We start from the raw sequence: 21,516 nt of genomic DNA, 5'->3' as shown, positions 1-21,516 counted from the left end.
GGAGTTAAAAAACAGAACTTAGAAACTTCAACAATCTGAAAAATGTACCAGTAGTAAAAACAGCAACAGCATTTCCAGAGTATACTGTTTGCTATATATTTTCTGCCTCATGTTCCGTCTAATATTTTGAATCACATAAAATAGAATTGGTTTTCTGTTCCTTGAAATAAAATTCCTAAAAATAAAGAAAAAGAAAAATTGAGCACTTCCTATGGTGTTTCAGAATAGTGGGCTGGTGGGGAGGCAGTTAACATCAAGTCACAACTGTCCAAATCACAGAGCAGGCAGTTTTGTGTTACACTGAAACACAAGCATTGTTAGTGACCTGCCTGTGCTTTAAGAGCCCCATTTGCGATAGGAGCACATGGAGAGCTCATGTCTTTGTCCTGTGTGGCCCAACATAACCAGGGAACAGCAGCAAACTGATGAGGCAGCAGCATAATGGAGGTGAGGGAGGGTAAACCCTCAGCGCCCACAGTGGCGCCTGCACTTGCTGGGTATTCATCGCTCCAGGAGCCACGTGCTGTGAGGGCCAGAAAACACAGGACAGGAATAAGATCACGAGGGTATGCCCTGAGAAGCTTCCTGCTGAAATTCTTGTATTTGGGTTTTGAAATTACGTCAATAGACAACACTGGGTCAAGAAGAAAGTTCAGAGAGAAATGACACCAACAGACATCACTGGGGAAGAAGAAAGTTCAGAAAGCACACTAGAGGCTTGATCTGAATAAGCCAGACTGTCAGATTCTCAAAAGTTCCACAATTTTTCAGTTTTCTGTTTCAGCAAGTATAATAACCACTGAAGGTAGGGTTTGCCTTTCTTTGGACTGAAACTAAAAATTACACTTAGAATGATAGACAGGCACATACCTGAGAAGAGGGGGCCAAGCTTCTGATCACAAAATCAGGAAAGAGTCAAGCTCCTGCTTGTTTCAAGTGTGATTCTAAAACTACCCCCACATGCCCAGACGTGGTAAGAGTCTGCTGAGAATCTAGGTGACCTAGGTGACCTACATTTCAGAAGATCCAGCTGTGCATAGTCATTCTCTTTCTTGCAGTGAAGCTAACGTAAAGTACTTACAAACAGATCTGTGTCTCACATCACAGCAGCATGAACGGGCCTGGAGGACACTGTGGACTTACATAGGATCTTCCTTATACACAGGAGCTAAAGCTGTTTTTCTCACACGGGTGGCCTAGTGGATGTTAGAACTCGGGCAGGCAGGGGGAGGGAGGGATGTGGAGAAGACTGGCAATAGCAAAGGGGATATTAGAGACAACAACTCCTGAATGTGGCAGGGAAGCAGAGGTAGCAACAGCAGAGAGGATGGAAGTGACACATAGCTGATTTGATTATCACACATTATATACACGTGGCAAAAAATGTACAAACACTATGTACCTGTTTAAAAAAAAGAACACAACTGAATCCTTGTAGAGGTTCCAAAACAAACGGAAGAGAGTAAGTTCTGGAAGGGGCTAGAAATCCACACAATGGAAAAGTTATTTCAGCTGCTCCCCCAAAAAGTCACTATTAGAATTTAGTACAAGAGACAGAACGCGTGAACCAAAGGGCTTCCTCCTACAAAGCCCATTCAGATTTCCAGGTTCAAACATACAAGTCCTAATGAAACAAGGATAAAATAAGCCTGTAATCCTATCAAGAACTAATTTCACTATAGTCCCAATTACCAATTCTCCACTCCCAGAAAGAAAAAATAAAATTAAAAGCAAAATTAAAATTTGGTTTGACCTCACTTGATCAGAAGTCAGACCACGACTTTATGCACGGCTAGGAGACCCACAAAGCCAGCTGGGTGCCCTGGTGCACACTTTTGATCTCAGCACTTGGGGAACAGAAGTTCAAAGCCATTTTCAGCTATCTAGCTGGTATGAGGCTAGCCTGAGTTACATGAGACTCTGTCTCAAAAAGAAACAATCAAACCTCCAAAAACACATAGCAAAAGTGTCTTTCACTGGTAAAAACAAACCACAGAACTGAGGCAGGCAAGAAAATAGTTCAGTAATCTGGGACCCTACTTGGGACCCTCTCTAGAAGTGCATGGGGCAGCCTAGATCCCTTACCTGCATGTATTCTGTACACACAGCTCTCTCTGAATAAAGCACCTAGCAACACTGGATCCCTACCTGCACTGGGCTACACATACATCCCTCTTCTGAACAACAGTATAAATTACTCTACTCCAATTTAGACAGTTCCTAGTCAAGTATATCCCCAATGTATCTAGTATGAAGAATATACACAGTAAAACAAAACTATGTATGCTCAAATAAACCTTCAGGAAGCATCCTCTACTCACCACCTTATGCCTACTCAAAACTGAGCACCATCTATTAAAATCAGATGCATATGGAGACATGCAAGTAGAAAAAGCGATTACCACCCAATAGAGAATCATCCAAACCACACAAAATTAGTAACCAAAGTTGTTCTTCTACGAGTCCACAAAAAGGAGCCCTTGAGTATCTAACCCCATGAGGCCCTGCTCTCCTACAGTGTATTCTGATTCTTTCTACTGTTTAGTTCTGAATAATTTCCTTCTAGTTTTGCAAATCTGTGTAAGCAGATTTGGATTAGAAGACAAAAACATGGAAACACCCAACACCCATACTGACCACCAGTATCAGAATTCACTCTTCTCTATTATGGTAAAATAACCATACATAATGCAAATTTACTACCTTAAACTTATTTTATTATTTTTTTTCTGCAGAACTGGAGATTGAGGTAAGGCCTTTCACATGCTAGGCAAATGTCCCATTATCAAATCATTATTTCTAACCCTCTTTTTATTTTCTGTTTTGAGACTGGGTCCTACTAAGTTGCCAAAATTAGCCTTGAACCTTATTTCTGCCTCAGCCTCTGGAGTAGCTGTAGTTACAGGCCTATGCCACCAGGCTTGGTTTGTTTGTTTGTTTGAAATGGAGACTCTCTATGCTACCTGAATTGACCTTGAGCTTGTGGACTTAAGAGAATACCCCCACTCATCTTTTAAATGCCTATGACTACAATTGTAGCCACTATACTGATTTTCCCAGGTGAACATCTTCATGGCTGTAAATCACCACCATCCATATCTGGAGCATCCTCTTCTTCCCAAATCAGATATACTTCCCATTACACACCAACTCCTTTTCCTTCCCGCTCTATTGGGACCCCTGCAGACAACCACTCTCTCTTCTGTCTCTGTGGATCCAGAATTTCTACATTTCATCTAAACTGAAAGGTAAGAAAAAACTTTGAAAAACTGGATTCTTGGAGACCACATATCCAAGAGATGACAATTGTTGACTTGAAACTTCCATGAGATGCACATTCCAGGTGAGACCACTTTAGTTTCCTTCATGACCTCTCTTTGCAAGGGTGTCTATTCCAAAGAGGCACTGGAGACTGGTTCCTCTATCATGTTGCGAAATCCAAACTCAATGCCTGTTCCATGAGTTTTGATGGATGTCTTTCTTCAATCTAAGGATTTATACACCCATAACAGTTGTAAACATTATATTGCATTAAAGGGAAAAGTACAAGTCAAGGTTACATGCCCAGGAAGAATAATCTAGAAACACTCCATGTGCCATCTGACAAGGAATTAGAAGTTAGTACAGAAAGAAAAGAATAGATAAGGTCTAGATTCTTAGTCACTTCCTTTAAAAATTTCTAGTATCATGGCAAAACTGTCAATGGAATTACTAAGGAAAATCACCACTGAGGACAAACACAGCCTTGTAGTGATACTCTATAACCCATGTGTTAAGTCTAAATTATGAACTGAAAAGATATTTTCTGAAAGTACCCATTTGCCACTGATTCTTCCTGCATGCTAAATTTAGGCAATATACTACAAATAACAACTTCCAAGAACACTGTGGTCCTTGGTGGGGCTTGGGGGGAGTGGGAAGGTCAGAGTGGAGTGGTAAGATTTAGCCTTGGGCTTGACTTTGTGAGCCAAGATGCAAATGAGAAGCCTCTACACCTGCTGCTGCTTTCAGGTTAGTCAGAAAGCAACATACATTTGACTCGTCAGAGTGGCAAGACGAGGATGCTGATGTTTATTTTTGTGCAAAGTATTTCAAAGAAAGACCAAAGTGGTCTCAGTACAAGGGGTTTCCTCTGGCTCACTCAGAATGGATTATAGGAAGGCAATGAGAATGGATTATAGGAAGGCAATGAGATCCAGGCTACCCCACCTTCCCACCTCTTTTGGGTTAGCTGATGTACCAGCTGTGACTCAGAAAAGTTGGGGCCAGTTTAACATGTGCTCCAAACTGAGGCATCCTGAAGTGTACCTTCATGAAGAGCAGAGTAGTGCCATACAATCACCTCAGAAAGTACTGCTAAGAAGCCAATGGTGGATAGGAGAACATCACTAAGGAAAACATTATTTATCTAAGAGATACATTATAATCTGGCTATATTTGCCTTTAAAAAAATCCTGAGTAGCATCTCTGAATCTGAAAAGTAAAGATCCAATTTCAAGTCCTGTAGTGTATCCACAGCCCCATCCTATCACAATGTGCTCATGGCCACAGGACTGTCTGAGTCCCTGAACTCTGTGATTTATAGTCTCCATGATTCTGTCTCTGTAGACTCCTTCCAACGGCCTTTCCTCAGCAGAACTTCAACATAGTGCAGCACCTCTTTGCAAGCTTCTCTCACCAAGTCAGTTACAAAGACTCTAGCTCTGTGTTCCAAGCATCTCCAAGACCCCAGAATGCAGACCTTAGCCCAGCACACCAGGCTTGGGTTGCTTTATTCCAAACTCTTTATAGTGGTCATTTTCTCAGTCTCTCAGCTGTTGTTCCTTGAAAATCAGCAGCAAAAGCCTTTATGTGAAGTAAAGGATGCTTTGAAAGGTAGATGCATCTTCAGAATTTTAAACTGTGCATCCTAAAGGCACGGTCCCTAAGCTGGCTGTGAAACTTGGAGCTGGCTCTAGAATCAATGGTTCCATGCAGCCACACTGGTGCCTTCATCTTAATGGTCTCAGAAGGACATAATGAACAGGCTCATTAAGATTAACAAATTTAGGCAGACATTATAATGAGACTTCATGAACCTAGCCTCTCTGACATTTCTATGAAACAAAATCTCATAGAAATGTCCTGTTTTCTATGGCTCTTATAATCTTCCCACCCCTTCTCTGCTACAATCCCTGAGCTTCAGGCATAGATGTGTTGCAGATGTATCAGTTGGGGCTGGGTACCACACGGTCACTTATTCTCTACATTTTGATGGGGTGTGGTTCTCTGTAATGGATGCTATTTGTTGCAATGGCTGCCTAGATAAGATCTGAACAAGGATGACACCAACAGTCATGATAACATGGAAGAGGGAAATCTCATGGAGCATCAATTCTAGACAAAGAATTACAGACAACCAAGGAATGCTGAGAGCAGGAGAAATGGGTTTCTCCAGGGAAGAGCCCTCAAATTGGTTATCCAATACTGAGTGGTCAGCTCTGAAATTATATAAATATACATATATAAATAATTATACAGAATGAACAGGTTGCACTTAGATATTAAGGAATATGAATACACACACATGTATGTATGTATATATAAAATACGACTTAAGAAATGGAGTCCATGAATTTTAAAAAGAGGATTACAGAACAAGGATTGGAGGGAGAAAAAGGAGAAAATGATGTAATTATATTTTAACTTCAAAAGAATGAAAAATTGCAACAAGTATAAGGTAACTGTAAGGCAAAGTCATTCACACATTCTCAGAAGCCATTAACCTGGGCTAACAAAGCACAAACTTCATACCAACTGGTCTCTGGAATCATGCCATGCCCACTGTAACAGAGACTCCTCTTAGGCACTGCCAGTAAAGGCAAGGAGGGCAAACTGAGGCCTGTGTTTGCCTAGCATAGTCAAACCTGTTCCGTATAGACAATCTATGGTTCCATGTCCACGGCACACTGGAGAAGCTTTAAGAGAACATTCAAACCCCAAACTCTTACTCTCCTACCCTTGACAGACAAAAGTGTGCTGAGCCCTGGTCTAGGCAGACCCTTTTCATACACGCATTCAGATGACATGAAGCTTATTTTTCTGGCTCACTTTCTTCTCCAATTCTATGGTATCTGACTCAGCATACTGCTGTTTTAGAATTGCACCCTTCTTAAACTTCTCTTCCATACTCTGCTATTGAGTGGGGGGATATAAAATGAGGAAATGAGATCAAAATGTGAAAGACCCAAGTACAATGCCAGTACACAGTAGGTGCTCAAGAAATGGCTGAGGCCAGGTTGTGATTAGGGGCTCTCACTTGATAGAAGTCCTACTTAACTGCTCAGCCATCAGCAAACAGCACCACACAGACTAGGAAGTGAACCAGCAGCTGTGTTCCCAAGAGAGTTCTCCCCAGCCAGCCTCAATTCTCTCAATGGGACATGGTTGGCCCTTAAGCGCACGTGTTCCAGAGGGCATAGGGCACAGAGTGGAACATTATCAGTGCCTCTTCTCAGATGCCAGAGCCAATGGGTTCTTCAAGTGTCTGGTCTGTGAAGGATGCACACTCAATGAAGGTCTGGGTTACTGGATGTGTCACTACCTCTGGTTTCAGGCATGGATATGTGCAGCGATGTCAAAGCCCTTTTTAATCAGCATCCATGACACATTAGTCTGGCCTTCTGTTCCTTCTCTGGGTCACACTTTGGACATGCTTCAGAAGGAGGTAAACATTTGATTCAAAATTGTGTGTTACTCTGAAGGGCTAACCAATTCCTTGAAGGTGGGGTTCAGGTTCCCAAAAGTAGAGGCCAAATTTAGCAAGTATTTGAACTACATGGGCAAGGCAAGGAGCTTTCAAGGTAGAAAGGACTGAGGACCGGGCAGTTAGAGAGAAGTAAGGTGAGGATAGCATTCTGTTATTTCTCCTCCACACAAGGAGGAGCATCCTTATGCACTGTGGGAAATATGAACGCTGCCATGGTTGTTATGGTATTGCCTGAGGTTCACAACATGGAAGGAAGGGTACCTCCTCTCTTAACTTAGGCACTAGTGTTGTAGGGCCTCCCTTTGATGGGGGTATACCTCTCCCCCTTCCACTGTGAGCAATTTGATGGGCTATTTTTATTTCGCCAGCTGTATGCTCTAGCATTGGACACAGATGGAAGCTCCAGGCTACCTTGGTCAGAGTTCATATTGGGGAAACCCCAGGACAGAGAGCATGGTGGCCACAGAAGAGGCAGAGGGTCACAGTTAGAAACACTGGTTGTAACATGATTGTTCATGCAGAAGCTGAAGAGCAATTCACACCAGAAGAGACAGGGAATCTCAGTTTAACGGAACCACAAGACAAAGAGATGCTCAAGAAAGCTACACACAATAGGTTACCCATGAGACATTTTTCTTGAGGGTAGAATTCACACCATGATGCAGTTGAAGTTCACCATCCTTAGTAAGTAACTGCCTTTCCCTGGGACCACAGAGTTGGCTCCTTGGAAATGAACTCAAATTTAGGGAAATTAGGTTGTATTTGCCACATGATGCTAGCAAGGAAAGAGTGGGAGTCTCAATGTCTGGGCTTGGTTCTGTTCATCCAAGCTACCTCAACCCAGAATGACTAAGAGACAAGGAAGACGGCTGGTTCCCACCTATGCCATACTCATTCTGGCACAGTCCTGGTTCTTGTTAAAGGAACCAAGGGTGCTGTGGCTTATCTCACTTTAACTGCAAGGAAGTCTGGGGAAAGAAAAGGAAGTTCCAAGCCAGACCTGGTGGTGCAGGTCTGTAACCCCAGCTACTTGCAAGGCTGAGGCAGGATCACCAGTTCAAGGCCTGGCTGGGCTAGAATGAATTCAAGGCTATCCTGGGCTACTTAATGAGTCCCTGCCTGAAAAGGGTTTGGCGTTGTAATTTAGTGGGAAGTGCTTGCCTAGTTTGCAGAAGTCCTGCATTAAATCCTTAGTAGAACAAAAGAAAAAATGGAAAGAATGAAGGGAGGGAGAGAAGGAGGAAGAGAAATACAAAAAGAGAAATTAATGTTACTATGAGAGCTGACAGATGACACCCAAGTTAAGGAGCCTGCATGGGACTGGCCTAGGCCCTCTGCACGTGTCTGACAGTTGTGCTTGATCTGTTTGTAAGGCGCCTAGCAGTGAGATCAGGAATTGTCTCTGACACTTAACTGACTTTTGGGAATCTGTTCCTATGCTGGATTACCTTTCCCAGCCTTCACCCAGAGGGAGGAACTTGGGTCTATCCTCAACTTGATGTACATGTCATGTACTAAACTGTGGTTAGTATATAAAATAAAGGAAAAAAGTTAAAATAAAAAGGAGAGAGGTTTTAAGATACCGGAAACACTGTGAGCTCAGCACTGTGAGCCATCTACAGTTTGGCTTTCTATAACTTTGGCTCTGCATTGTTTTCTTTCTCATTGAAGTGGTCAATAGGTAACCGGCAATCATCTGGTCTGTGATCAAGGCTGGGAATATCTGCTGTGGTTGTGGTAACATCTGAAAGGAGAAAAGCAATGACCCAATGTACATTCACAGGTAGAACCTCCTCCTCAACACACACACACACACAAGTCCCCAGAACATCACAGGGAGCTGGGCTCCAGGGAGGAGAGCACATTTCAAAAGCACTGTGGACACAGCTTGTTTGTCAGGCCTGCACTGAGGAACCAGCTAGGCACTATTGCTTCACACTCAGAATTTTAAGTCGATTGCATCACTTCCCTTGCAGGTGTGGGCAGACACTGATCCACCTGTGTCATGACCTAGCAATGAATATTAAGAGAACCTGAAAACAGCAGATTTGCTTAAACTAATTTTAAGTAAACTTGGGCCCATTTAAACAATCATCTTTCCTATGATGAAGAACAATAATGTTGTTCATAGTAACCTTAAGCCCTGATTTAGCTCTTTACCACTAAATAGTTTCCACTTGCCATTTAAACTTCTGACTGTAGACTCTGAGGCCTCCTCCTCAAGAGCCTGCAACACATGAAGCCCCTTGGAACAGACACTGGCCTGCTGATCACAGTGCTCAGGGTGCCTAGTGTCTGCCAGCCACACACTGTGCTTACTCCCATCAAACTGAGCCAGTTTTCCCCCTTTACACACCTTAACAGACATCACATGCCCATTAAATCATGTCCCAATTGCTCTATATGGAACATAACCCCTCCTCTTTTGGTTACCTATAATAGCCACATGTATAGGGGTCTACAAAGGGACTAGAGACTCTTAGCCTGAGGGGAAAACAAAAACAAAAACAAAATAACAAATATAAACCCTACATCTGGTCCAGGATCAAATTACCCTGTGGTACATCTGCAAAGAATCCAAAGATTGTAACCAGAGAATGGAGGTAAACTAGAATGTACAAGAGATTAACAGGAATGACACACATACAGTTATCTCACAGTGTCAATCTGGTGACTGATGACATCCTCTGCTCTGCTTCAAACACTATAAGATAACAAACATGATTTCCTAGTCATCCTGTCTTGGTATTTTCTTGTACGGTTTTATTCAGAAAAAACAAAGAAGCTACATATTTTACAGAGAAGACGCTCAAATATTTGTGTCCAACCTACTCTGTCTCTGAAGCAATGAATGGACCTGCATTTCTAACAAACTTTGGAATCCAGCAGGAGCATGTCACCCACAGCTCTGGTGTGCATATCCATCAGTGGCCTAAGTGTCTGCCCCATGAAGCTATTATGTAAGCTACCCTGACATCTCCCTTGCCCACCCCATAACTTAACACTACCTGAGAAATATCTTTCTAGCTTTTGAAGTTGCTCATGAGGTGGCTATAGGTTAATGGTTGTTACAACTTTATGATGGAGTATTTCTTCTGTTCTTTATGTAGTTGACCTCTTTGATTTTATACATATCATGTGTCTGTCTAATGAGCCTACCATTAGTCCCTTCTTTTGGATCATTCCATTCCATTTCTTCCCCCATTCTTTCATTTCAACATGGCTGTATCATTTTACGGGAGAGTCCCAGATCCAATCTGATCTGTTATTTCTAGAAAATAAATATGACTCTCTATGTTCCAGGTCAAACCCTTATTTCTAACTAGGAATAAAACAAGAGCTTCCAAGGATCTCCGGTACATGTATTTCCTTCCTTCCATTCTATTTCTGCATTGACACTACTGGAAAAGCAGTCTGCCCCAGTCACTTGACTTGGTGCACAAATCTTGGGCAAGTCTTTAATTCCCACATGACTCTTAAGCCTGATGAACAAATGATTGTCTCTGAGGTTGCTTTTCCAGCCTTGCCACCCTTACAATCTGCTCTGCTGAGTCTTTCATGCAGGCCAGGACACACCCTGCCTGTGTGTGCCCATGTCACTACATGCACTGTTCTTTACTAGGAGTCACACCCCAACTCAACCATCCTTACCATCACCACCTAGCAAACTGATAATCTTTAGGACCATACAAAATTGTCACCCTTTGGTTGGTACAATCTTCCCAACTGCCATATCCTCCTGGGTGTCTTGGGGCCCCTTATATCTGGTACACACTAGCAACTCTGCATCACTGTCAAGATTTATGTGTTAGTATCAATGTGGGACCTCTTCTTATTTCTCTTTGTACCTGCACTCCCTATACAAGGTAAGTTAGTGAGGAGGAGCACTACAGAAGTCTGAAGAAGAGGGACAAGATGCTTGCAGAAGGTCTCCTTATAGTGCCAGGAGGCAGACATGGAGCTCCTTCATTCTGGAGGTTTAAACCCCCCAAGGATCAGTCTGGTATTAGAGGTCTCCAGCCTTTCTTCTGCTCCATGCAGTTTTATCACACTAGTGCTCCATTTGCAAATAAGCTACTAGCAGAAGACCAGCAGGCAGATAGGAGTCAATCTCTTCTGTACTTGGCTGCCCCCACAAGAAACTCAGACAGCTGGATTCAAGAAAGAGCAATTACTAGACAGTTTTCGATCCTTACAGTAATTATTTCTATTTGAGTCATACCTATTTAAGTCTGGGGTTGACTTCAAACAAATTTGCTTTAACACGAAAGGCACTGCAATCTCTGAGCAGAATAGGTACCACTGATTTTTAGATGACATTTCGAAATTCTCCTAGAGAAGTGAGAACCAGCGAAGTTTCCTAGAAACAACCATCAACCAGAAAATGATCCCAGGATAAACAGTGGCTTGTTTCCAAAGGTACTGGACTTCACTATCAGTTGGGTAGTTTGGTGCTTCTGCAATGTTAGTAAGAAACAAAATCAACCAGGTTGGTGGAGACAGTATCTCTGGCCCAGTGCTTTAAGCTGTAGCACTAGGTCAATCTGTGAGTCCTGAAAGAAAGGCATAAATTCAACCGTATGTGTAGTCAATCCAGTAGAAACACACTATTTTGATGTTCAGAATAAAGCCTCCATCATTACAGACATGCCCTGGGCTAGTTTCTACCTTGGAAGATTAACACAACTTGAAGTGGATGATGTACTTTCTTTGTATCTTGACCACAGACCACAAAGGATGTTTGATGCCACATACCACACATGAATCCATGGCACACAATGATAATACAGAATCTTATCAAGTTAAACCTGACTATGCACATGCAATCTACCTGTTGTTATCACAGGCACTAAGAATATGGCTCACCAACCTTTCCTTCCCATTACAGGTCTCCTAAGACCACCTGAATATCAGATAATTACATTATTCATAACAGTAGCAAAACTACAGGTATGAAGGAAATAATTTTATGGTTGGGGGTCACCACACCATGAGGAACTATATTAAAGGGCTGCAGCATTAGGAATGTTAAGAACTACTGACCTCTAGTGATCTAAACGGATGACACCAATTGGCAAGGAAGCAATAGTGGAGAGACCACCTCGAATGCCCATTCCTGATAGTGAACTTGATGCCTATAACCATCCTGGAGCCTTCATCCAGTGACTGATGGAAGCAGAGGCAAACACCCACAGTTAAATACTGAACAGAACCCAAGGAACCCAGCGACAGAGAGAGAGGAGCGAAGAGCAATTTGGCAAAGAATGGGCTGGCAAAACCAGCAGAGACAGCTGATCTGAACAGGGGAGAGCTCTTGGACCCCAGACCGACAGCTGGGAGGCCAGCATGGGACCGATCCAGACCCCCCTGAATGTGAGAGTCAATGAGGAGGCCTGGGCTACCTATGGGGTCCTGAGCAGTGGATCAGTGTTTATCCCTTGAATACTAACAGACATTGTGTGTCCATAACACAAAGAGGGATGCTCTCTCTGCCTGGACTCTTAGGGAAGTGCCTGGACCCTACCATGAATGAAATGATAGACTCTAGATATCCCCTATGCTGAAGGAATTGGCAATAGGGTGGGAGGATGGGGGGATGGGGGGGTGTGGGAGGAGGGGAGGGAGAGGGAACTGGGATTGACATGTAAAACAAGCTATTTAAAATAAAATAAAAAAAGAACCACTGCTCTTGCTGAAACAAGTAAATAAGGAATAAGAGAACATAAAGAAAACAATATTCCATTCTTGGGAGTCTGGTATGATCCTTTCAGACACTTACATGTGTATTTACAACTATATATATGAAATATAATACTGATTTTGGATTTTACACAAATGAGATCATATTATAGATATTTGCTACTATTTGTTTCTGTTTCTTTATGAGCTCTCTTATACAAATATACAAGACATTCCCTCTTTTGGAACTGCTTCAAGTATTTTTGCATATGCACCAGCTGAGACTGGCTCCACTGCTAAGCTATACTAACAGAGAGTTCATGAGCTTCAGTGCACCCAAACATCTATACACCTCTGTGTGTTTAAAATGAATGGTTTGGAAAGTCTATTCTTGTGCTAGGAGAAATGTGACTTATAGTTTCCACAGCTTGGGCTAAGCCTGAATGTCCACATACACTCTGCCTGTTAGGTCTCTGTGTTCTAAGCAGAGGAGTGCAGTGGTCACCAGACAAGAGAGGCAGAGGAGAAGGTAACGCTTGAGTGTACACCTGGGTAGCCACCTCTTCTTATCCAGAACGTGAATTTCTGCCCTGAATGTAACCTCAGTTTCTATGGCTTTATTGTGGGCTCCAAGAAGTCTGTGATCTTCTCCTTCAACCTCATGTGCCCACCTTGAACATGACAAAGCTTCTGTGGATTGACTATTAAGAAGATGCATGATCTTTTTTATAGGTTCATTCTTCCACTGCCAACCAAAGGCAGCTGAAGGGCTATTTAGAGGTCAATGAGAAAGTCACTGAACCTTCTGAGGGGATTATAGGTTAGTGATTCTACAATAGAGGCTTCGGCAGCATGACAAAACTAGATACCATGTACATCATTACTTTCTGGCAAGAGAAGAACTGTGACAGCAGTCCAAGTGAGAGACTATAACACACTACCAAAAGCCTCTGGCACCACACACTCTGGACATGAGGAAGTCACTGTTGACACAGATCTGCTTTCCTACACCAATGAGCCACATGTGACCAAAGACATGGTTTCTCACTTTGGGATGCAGCTTGAAATGTACCCAGTTCTTTGGCAAACATCTATATCCCTGTGTTCCAGACTAAGTTGCACACTATTGGAACCAAAGAAAGCTTCCACAAAGGCAGCTGCTTATCCACCAGTTCAAGACTGTTTCATGGACCATAAAGATTTTGAATATCAAACAAATGTTGTCATGGATGGACAAATTTCATGACCCAGACAAAAACACACAGTACAGACACTACAGAAATGGAAAGAAGCCTAAGATGGGGATTTTGAGGGAAAGGAGAATAGATGAAGACAGACAAGTACCATATGGTCTCTTTCTCTTACACAGGAAGTGAGCATACTGCAGTGATTACTTAAGGCTGGGAAAAGAGGCTGGACTGCATCAGTATTCACCACATTCATGCATTATCATTCTGAACCACACTGGGAAGAAGAGGGACATCAGAAACATTTTTCCTTAAACCTAAGACACCAGTTAACACAGGTTCTGGCTTGTTTCACATTTCCAAAGCCAACAAAACTTAAGAGAAACTCAGCGGGACATAGGGCTGGAGGACCAAGGTTCCTGCAGGAGTCCTTCTATCAGTCATGGAGTCTAGACCCACAGTCAAAGCACAGGACTGTCCATGCGATGCAGCACCTCATCCTGGTCAGTATGTCCCCAAAAAGAGTCATGTGAATACAGACAGCCGTGGAGACAGAGAGAGAGAGCAGCATGTGTCAGAATAAACAGAAGTAGCCAAGTAAAGCAAAACCACAAAAGTAGATGCTGGGTAAGGGTAGCTCAAAAGTATCTTTAGTGTTAAATAAAATAAAAACAGAATCACTAAGAATAAACCCAGGTAGGCATGGTGGCACATGCCTATAATTCCTGCACTTAGGAGACTGAGGCGGAATAGGGAATTTAAGCCAGCCTAGATTCATAGTGAGAATCTATCACACGATGAATGAATGAATGAATGCACAAATGCCTACCAATGAAAACATGATGGTTATTATTTAGCTAATATATATTAAAAGGGTTCAAAATGCAAACTCAAGCTTAAAACCAAAAAGCATTCAAACCAAACTCTAGCTCATTCAATCTACCTGCTAAAGAAATAACACACATTTATATAGATTTTGTTTATTGAGTTCATCAATGCAAAATTAAAATCTTTGATGTGAAGATGCTGTGTGAGAGAATGAGAGCACTTTTAAAGCATTTCTATTAATAGTTAAAGGTAGTTGTTTCCTGCAGGTGCTCTGTCAAATACATAGAACGAAAAATGAAACAAACTCTGAAATTTTTACATCAGAAAGACAGGGTTCTGTTTCTTTTCTCAGGGGAAGGGAGAAACCTTTCATTGCTCAATATTACTTCCTCAGCACCTACAAACAATATCGAGTTTCTGATTGGAAAACAATCTCCTCAATGCTGAAGCAATCTTTAGGTTCTTAAGACACCAAGCTCATGCTAGTCTCTCAAATAAGGAAGCATTTCTTTTCCGTGCATGTTTGCATGTATTCATGGATGTGCTTGTGCACATGCATGGAAGTGGAGTTAATATGTCAATCTCAGGTGTTGTTCCACCAGGTGATATCCACCATTTTTTGAGACAGAGTCTTTCTTCAGCTAGCCAACAAGGCTAGGCTAGGTGGCCAGAGTGCTTCAGGAATCTGTCTGCCTCCCCAGTGCTGGATTACACATAGCTACCACAATGCCTAGTTTTAATATCAGTTCGGGGAATAAAACTCAAGTCCTTTTGCAAGCATTTTATTGACTGCAAGCACTTACTAGCCCTGCAACCCAATAAGGAAATACTTCCCATTCACAGCCAAAGCAGAATCAGATGAAGAATTTTTATACCCTAAATACTGTAACTACAGATCTAGAGGGTTTTTTGTTTGAATTCAATGTAGGTGTTGATGGTTTCTGCCTATAAATTAGCATTAGTCACATGTACTTCAATGACTAACACCAGAGCATAGGTCTAAAAGACTGTGTCTAGGAGAAAGACTCTTGCCTTTGTAGTGGGAAGACCTTGGAGTCTAACCCTGGTCAGGGTCCATTTTCTGACAGGTAGACTCAACCAGACAAGTTGTATCATAGAAAGAAAGTATAGTGCAGCCTGCTTGCTAGGCTTGGAGGTCTTGGAAGATCTAAAAGATGAAATTGAAGTGTCTGGGCAATGCAGAGGGGCTTACATTCTGGTTCCCTATGCCAGTTCCCTCTGGCTATAACACCATAAGCAGAATATATGAATTCCTAGTCATTGCTTAAGGCCATTCAAATGCATGCTCAGAACAACTCCATATCTACAATGAGTGTTCAGATCTACTGTTCCTATTTGATTTGTCACTTACCTTGAGCCACAGTTCTTCTTTTACTAGGCTGTAATGACTGTGAATACGTATAAAATAATCAGAATATAATTTTGTCTATGCATTAAAGGTTCTGCCAAAGCAGACTGATGGGGGGGGGAGGAATGAACACATTTTCAGTGTCTTCAGTGCCTGTCTTTGGCCTGGCACATACTAGATGCTCAAGGAGTAAATATGCCACTGACTCCCTGCTTCCATGGGGAAGAGTTGTCTTGGAGAGGAGAAAGACTTTGTTCAAAAAATAAAATGAAACAAAACAGAAATTTTGCTAAATGAAAAAGATAAAAGAACACAAGAGGGTAATGAATGTTATCAAAGTATATTATAATCAGGTATGGAAACACCACAATGAAATTCATTAGTTTGTATAATTAATACACACTTAAAAACCAAAACTGTGCTGGTACTGGGAAACAGGCACATTTGCACACTGCTAGTGAGAGTTCAATAGGTACAAGCATTCCCTAATGTGGAAATAGCTCTAAACACTACCATTAAAAGCATCAGCCCTGGCAGCAAAGGACTGAGGCAGGAAGCATGCTGGGAAAAAAATCTCTGGCCTAGGACAGAAGAATTAGCTTCTTATCAAACTACATAAACCAGGAGAAAACATCTGTAGGAATCCAATTTGCTGGAATTTCTCAGAGAAAAGGTAGTAGCTGACTATCAAGAATTTGATTTCCAGCAATACACACAAACATATGGGGAGGGGCAGAGGAACAGAAAGGGAATTATAGCTCTTTAGAATCTCAGAGGGAATTGGGGTTACCCTAGAAAGTAAGATACCTAAGTTTATATGCTGCTTTATGTGTGAAATGTGTGTTCATGTTTGTGCATGTATGTTTGTGCAAGTAGAACCCCAAGATCAATGTTAGATGTCTTAATAACTCTTCACCTTATTTTTTGAGACAGGGTTTCCAGTGAACCTGGAGCTCATGGGTTCAGCTAAACTGGCTGGTAACAAGCTCCTGTCTCTACCTTCCCAGTGCATGCACTGAGGAACCTGGTATATTTTTAGGTGGATACTGACAGATCCAAATTCATGTCTTCATGCTTGCAAAGTGTTATTCTGGGAACTTTCTCCCAAATTATCTAAATAATGGTGAGCTCTGTGTAGTCAAGCTAAAGTATAATAAAGCATGAGCTCCTCATTTGGTTGAAAAATTAAATCTGCAATGCGTAATGACTAAGCAGGTTTTCATCTGACCTGTAGTGGATGCAGTCTAGGACACTGTGCTGGTCAGAAATTGTGACAGGAAACAGACTGCTATATTCAGAGAGGATATATGTCCAATAGGTACTAGAACTACAGAGCCTTCCCTTCTACCTACAGCAGAATCTCACAGCCACACAAGTAAAGTGATGTGGAGAGCAATCTGTACAAAGGCAGCCTCAGCGCACAGGGTCCAGGTACTGTCTCTCTGGCCTTAGAGTAGCAGATGCTTGAGCACTCTTTGGTCACTCTGATAACATAGCTACATAAGACTGCAGGTGGTCATGTGTCATGCTAACAGGCACACACACAGAACCCTTGCTCAGAGAGAATGAAAATATGTGTCTACATTGCAACTGGTCAATGTTTATCCTCTCAGCCTGACCTGGATTTCCACAGGTGTCTATGGCATTCTAAATTTCCAAACTCGTTTCCCCAAAGCATCACACTCCATACCCACAGCAGTTAATCCTCAGAGAATTCTCAGATCCCCTCATCAGTTCAACGATGGGACCACATGCTCGCACTTGGCCTCTTTTGCAATCAAAGCTGATCTAAGACTCTAAAGGCCTTGATGACAGTAACTTCAATGCTTTAAAACTCTTAAGGTACCCATGAAGTACCCACACTATAGAACCTCATGTTTGGCTCCCTGATAACCATGCATCTGGAAGTCCTGAATGTTAAGAGACTAAAATCTCTTCATTTGAGGAAGACACCACCTCCTGAATTCCTGTCTGCTCCAGAGAAAGCTGCACAGAGTAAGCTAGGGGCATTTCATAGACATGCCTGTTTTTGAAGTTTTCAGAAAATGCAGAATCTCAGCTCTTTCTTCTCTAGCCCCTTCCTCTACCCTCAGGTAGGGCTCCCTGCTAAGCAGAGGATCGACTCAGCTCACGTATGGAACCCAATCCACAATCCCACCCCTTATCTTCATTCCTGCCCCATTTCCCTTCAAGGATCAGGGCCAGGGGAACACAGAGACATGGAAGACCACACACCAATAACTTCCTAGTCTCCTCTCCAGATTGGTTAGGCCACAGATTCTGGAGCTAAATTTGGAATTTCAGAGAGAAGATGGCTCAATAAAGTCCCTAACCTCTGGAATTCCAGTAACTTAGTTACTGTGTACACACCACACCACACATGCAGCTGCAGAGGCCACTGACCAGCTTTATAGGAATGTATCAAGAGCTCACCCATGACATAAACAACGAATGCAATAAGATGGGTAATGTTAAACTATGTTATGCTACAAAACTGTAGTGTAACCTTTAGTGAACATGAAATCCCACAGGAGCACTTTTATCAAGCCGAGATAATAACAGTATCCAATGGCTATGACACAATATCCTGAGGATTCTGAATGCACAGGCTGGTAAACTGTGGGTGTAAGATGATGCTCTGGGGAAAATAAAAACTAACAAAGGAGCACAATGACTTCCCTCTCCCTTCATTTCCCTCTTCTCTTTGTAAAGGAAAACGTTGTCCCTATAGACAAAAGACACAGAATACAACGAACATGTAGTGTGTTAAAAATGGAGGCCCATAGTTGGCCTAGAACTCTGACGTTTCATGCCTTCTCTATACCTGGGTTACAATCCCATCTGTTTTACTTTCCAGTCCAGCCTGAGTTTGTGTGTGTAGAAGGGGGTGGATTTTGACAGAAAGATTGGAGTGGTCTCACTTCTAACACTTCAAGACCTTGTATGCAGACATAAGTTAAAAGATTAAGAGCAGTGTTCATATGACAATGTGTTCCATTTAAATGAGCAGACAATAGCACAGCAGACCTGATGGGTGAGGGTGGGAAGGGCAGCTATGCAATTTATTAAAATAAAGGAAACCTCAAGCTTCATCTTGTGATTTAAGAGGAAGTCAGCCATGACCACTTTGTAGTTTAGCTTGTCTATATTTTAAACACAAACTATCATTAACAGACTACAAAATGAAATAACTATTTTCAGAGTAACGCCAGACTTGGAGAAAAAGTATTCTGTCATTCTCACTGAAGCTCAGGCAGTAAACACCCATGGAGACAGCAGAAGGACGTGTGAGCTTCTGACTGGGAAGACGGAGTGGGCGGGATCTGGGCAGCAGTGTCAGCTGCTGCAGTCAGCGTCTCAGCCTCCATCCTCATCTACCTACAAAGGTTGCTTTGTACTGGCTAAACCCTGGAAGATCCAAAGGCTGGGAAAATAAATACATGAATACTACCTATTCTTGCACGATACGACTGTCAATGAAAACAGCTTGAACCAGGATTCTTTCTTTCAGAACATGCACCCCTCCCTTCCCAACACCCCACCCTAAAATAGAAAAAACATGTATCACAACCACACCGGCATTGTTTTCTACAAAGAGGTTAATCTGGGGTATGTCACAGCAGAAACAGAAATAGATTTTGTCCTGAGCAACAGTTCAAACCGTCCATCAGGGTAAAATTGAAGATGTTTTTGGAATTAGTGTGCAAACAGACACACCCTGTTTACCCCTTAAAAAAAAACAACAGCTCCCTTCTGACACTGTCCATTCAGACCAGGCCTGGGAAAATCATAGGGATGGTTTGCCCTTTACTCCTTAACACAAATGGTATTAGAACTTCTGTAGGAAACATCAGGAAATGAGCAACTTGAATTCATGAGCATCCTACAAAGACAGATATAATTTTGAAAGCAGCAATCAGTCTTACTTATTTAGCTGTTTTTCCTGTAGTTCAGGGGATGCAACCTAGAACTTCATGTGTTCTAGGCTACACTACCATTAAGACACCCTCAGCCTGAACTTAATTTTATTTTTGACACAGAGTCTCCCTCGATAGCCTAAACCAGGCTGGAATTCACTGTACAACCCCAGTTGACCTTGAACTTAAAGCCATCTTCTTTCCTGAGTGCTAGGAGTAGAGGCATGAACCACCATAAATTATGTTTTAAATATCGTTCATACTCAGAGGGGAAATGGAGTATCAGTTTAGTTTCTGACATTTAGAAGAAAGTCAAGAAAGCAAGGCATCAGGAGTACAATAAGGACACCTTCTCTGTCAGGGCACTGGATGTCCTCAAGTGGGCACAGGAGTGAATTTGATTTGAGTACAAGAGTAATCCAGCCAGTGAACACAGGAACATATTGGTGTCAGAATATGGCTGCTTTCAATAATGTCATGTATACTACACAGTATAAACAAACATGAACACAAACACAGAGGACATACAGAGAGGGGACACACACACACACACACACACACACACACACACACACACACACACCTCTTACCTCCATCATGGGCCTGGCACTGTCATGCACAGAAAGGATGTGTGTCACTTTGTTCCTGCTCAATTGTTCTGCATCTCTTGCATCTGCCATCAAAGTAAGAGACAGACATTTTAATAGTCTCCGTGAGTTTGTTACTCTTAAAGTCTAAGCAGAAAACAGCACATGGCTTGCAGTTTTTTTGATACTTCATAACTGACCAAATGCAGAATACTCCAGATTTGTGGATTTAGGATTACTGCTTTTATGTATTTTTTTTCTTAATTAATTTCTGACTGATGCAACTTTGGAGCTCAAATATAGTACTCAGATTAAAAAGCACTGTAATTGGAAGGCTTCTGAAAGATGGGAACATAAGAAGTGCACTAGTATGTTTTTACATGACACATACATAATAAGCATGTTTAGAAAAAAACAGTTACCTCTTAATTATTACTTAAGTTGAAAGTAAAACCCAAGGACCCACTTTCTGTAGGAAACAGAAAAGCATACTGGACAGTTCCTACCCTGACAGCAGTACAGCATGAGACAGGACTAAGGTTTACAATATCTATCTCTACATCACAGCAAAATCAATCAAACAAACAAACAAAAATTCAGATAGTTTTCCACACAGAATTACCAACTGGCTATTAAGTCATCTTCATAAGGGACTTGGACACTTTCTTGTGCCTCCAGCTGTAGGAGGAAGGCTAATTTGGGGATACTCTGAGTTAGAAATCTTGGCTAATCTACAAAACAGTCCAGCAAGAATGAAGAAGGCCCACTATTCTGAGTTCTTAGTCTTGGCCAAGCTCTTCAAAGGGGTACAAGAGAAAAGGAACAAAAAAGCAAGTATTCCATGATGATGTTCAAGAATATCTGGTGACATGGGAAAATGCCCAGGGCCTGTTGGGCAAGGGGGAAACAGAGGCACCAAATTTAAGTACACCATAAACTGAGTTTGTACAAGCATGTACAGTCAGAAATGCATCTGGTGAGGCAAACAGTAAACACACTCATCACAATGTGGAATAATGAAAGAATGTCTCTTCTCTACAGTGCATTGTGTTTGTATCTAAGGGTTTATCACGCACAATCTCTCTAGGCTGCACATTAGAGAGTCTAGTTCTGGGTTCCAGCCTAGTTCCAGGTCTATGGTCAAACTAGGTCATTTACATTCCCAACAAGCCCTGGGATAGAAGCAATCTTCTAAATATTT

At 42.0% G+C, this 21,516-nt stretch overlaps 1 protein-coding gene across 9 annotated transcripts in view; it reads right to left on the bottom strand.

Annotated features, from left to right (window-relative positions):
- Positions 1 to 21,516, bottom strand: part of Dusp22 (dual specificity phosphatase 22) — a 50,599-nt gene that overhangs the window by 21,656 nt on the left and 7,427 nt on the right. For 7 of the 9 annotated variants that reach the window (XR_005880833.1, XR_005880838.1, XR_005880834.1 and 4 more), the window contains one exon: positions 20,319 to 20,401. Coding sequence is in view for 3 of the 9 variants with exons in the window: in XM_040755773.1 (XP_040611707.1) it covers positions 20,319 to 20,401 (83 nt within the window). In the remaining 6 variants the exon portion in view is untranslated. Of the gene's footprint in view, positions 1 to 8,331; positions 8,493 to 20,318; positions 20,402 to 21,516 lie in introns of all 9 variants that reach the window. The other 2 variants (XR_005880835.1, XM_040755774.1) reach the window with 1 other exon arrangement.

The sequence above is a fragment of the Mesocricetus auratus genome, unplaced genomic scaffold (assembly GCF_017639785.1).
Source record: "Mesocricetus auratus isolate SY011 unplaced genomic scaffold, BCM_Maur_2.0 Super-Scaffold_100013, whole genome shotgun sequence".
Taxonomy (NCBI): Eukaryota; Metazoa; Chordata; class Mammalia; order Rodentia; family Cricetidae; genus Mesocricetus; species Mesocricetus auratus.
This window is presented reverse-complemented; position numbering and strand designations above follow the sequence as displayed.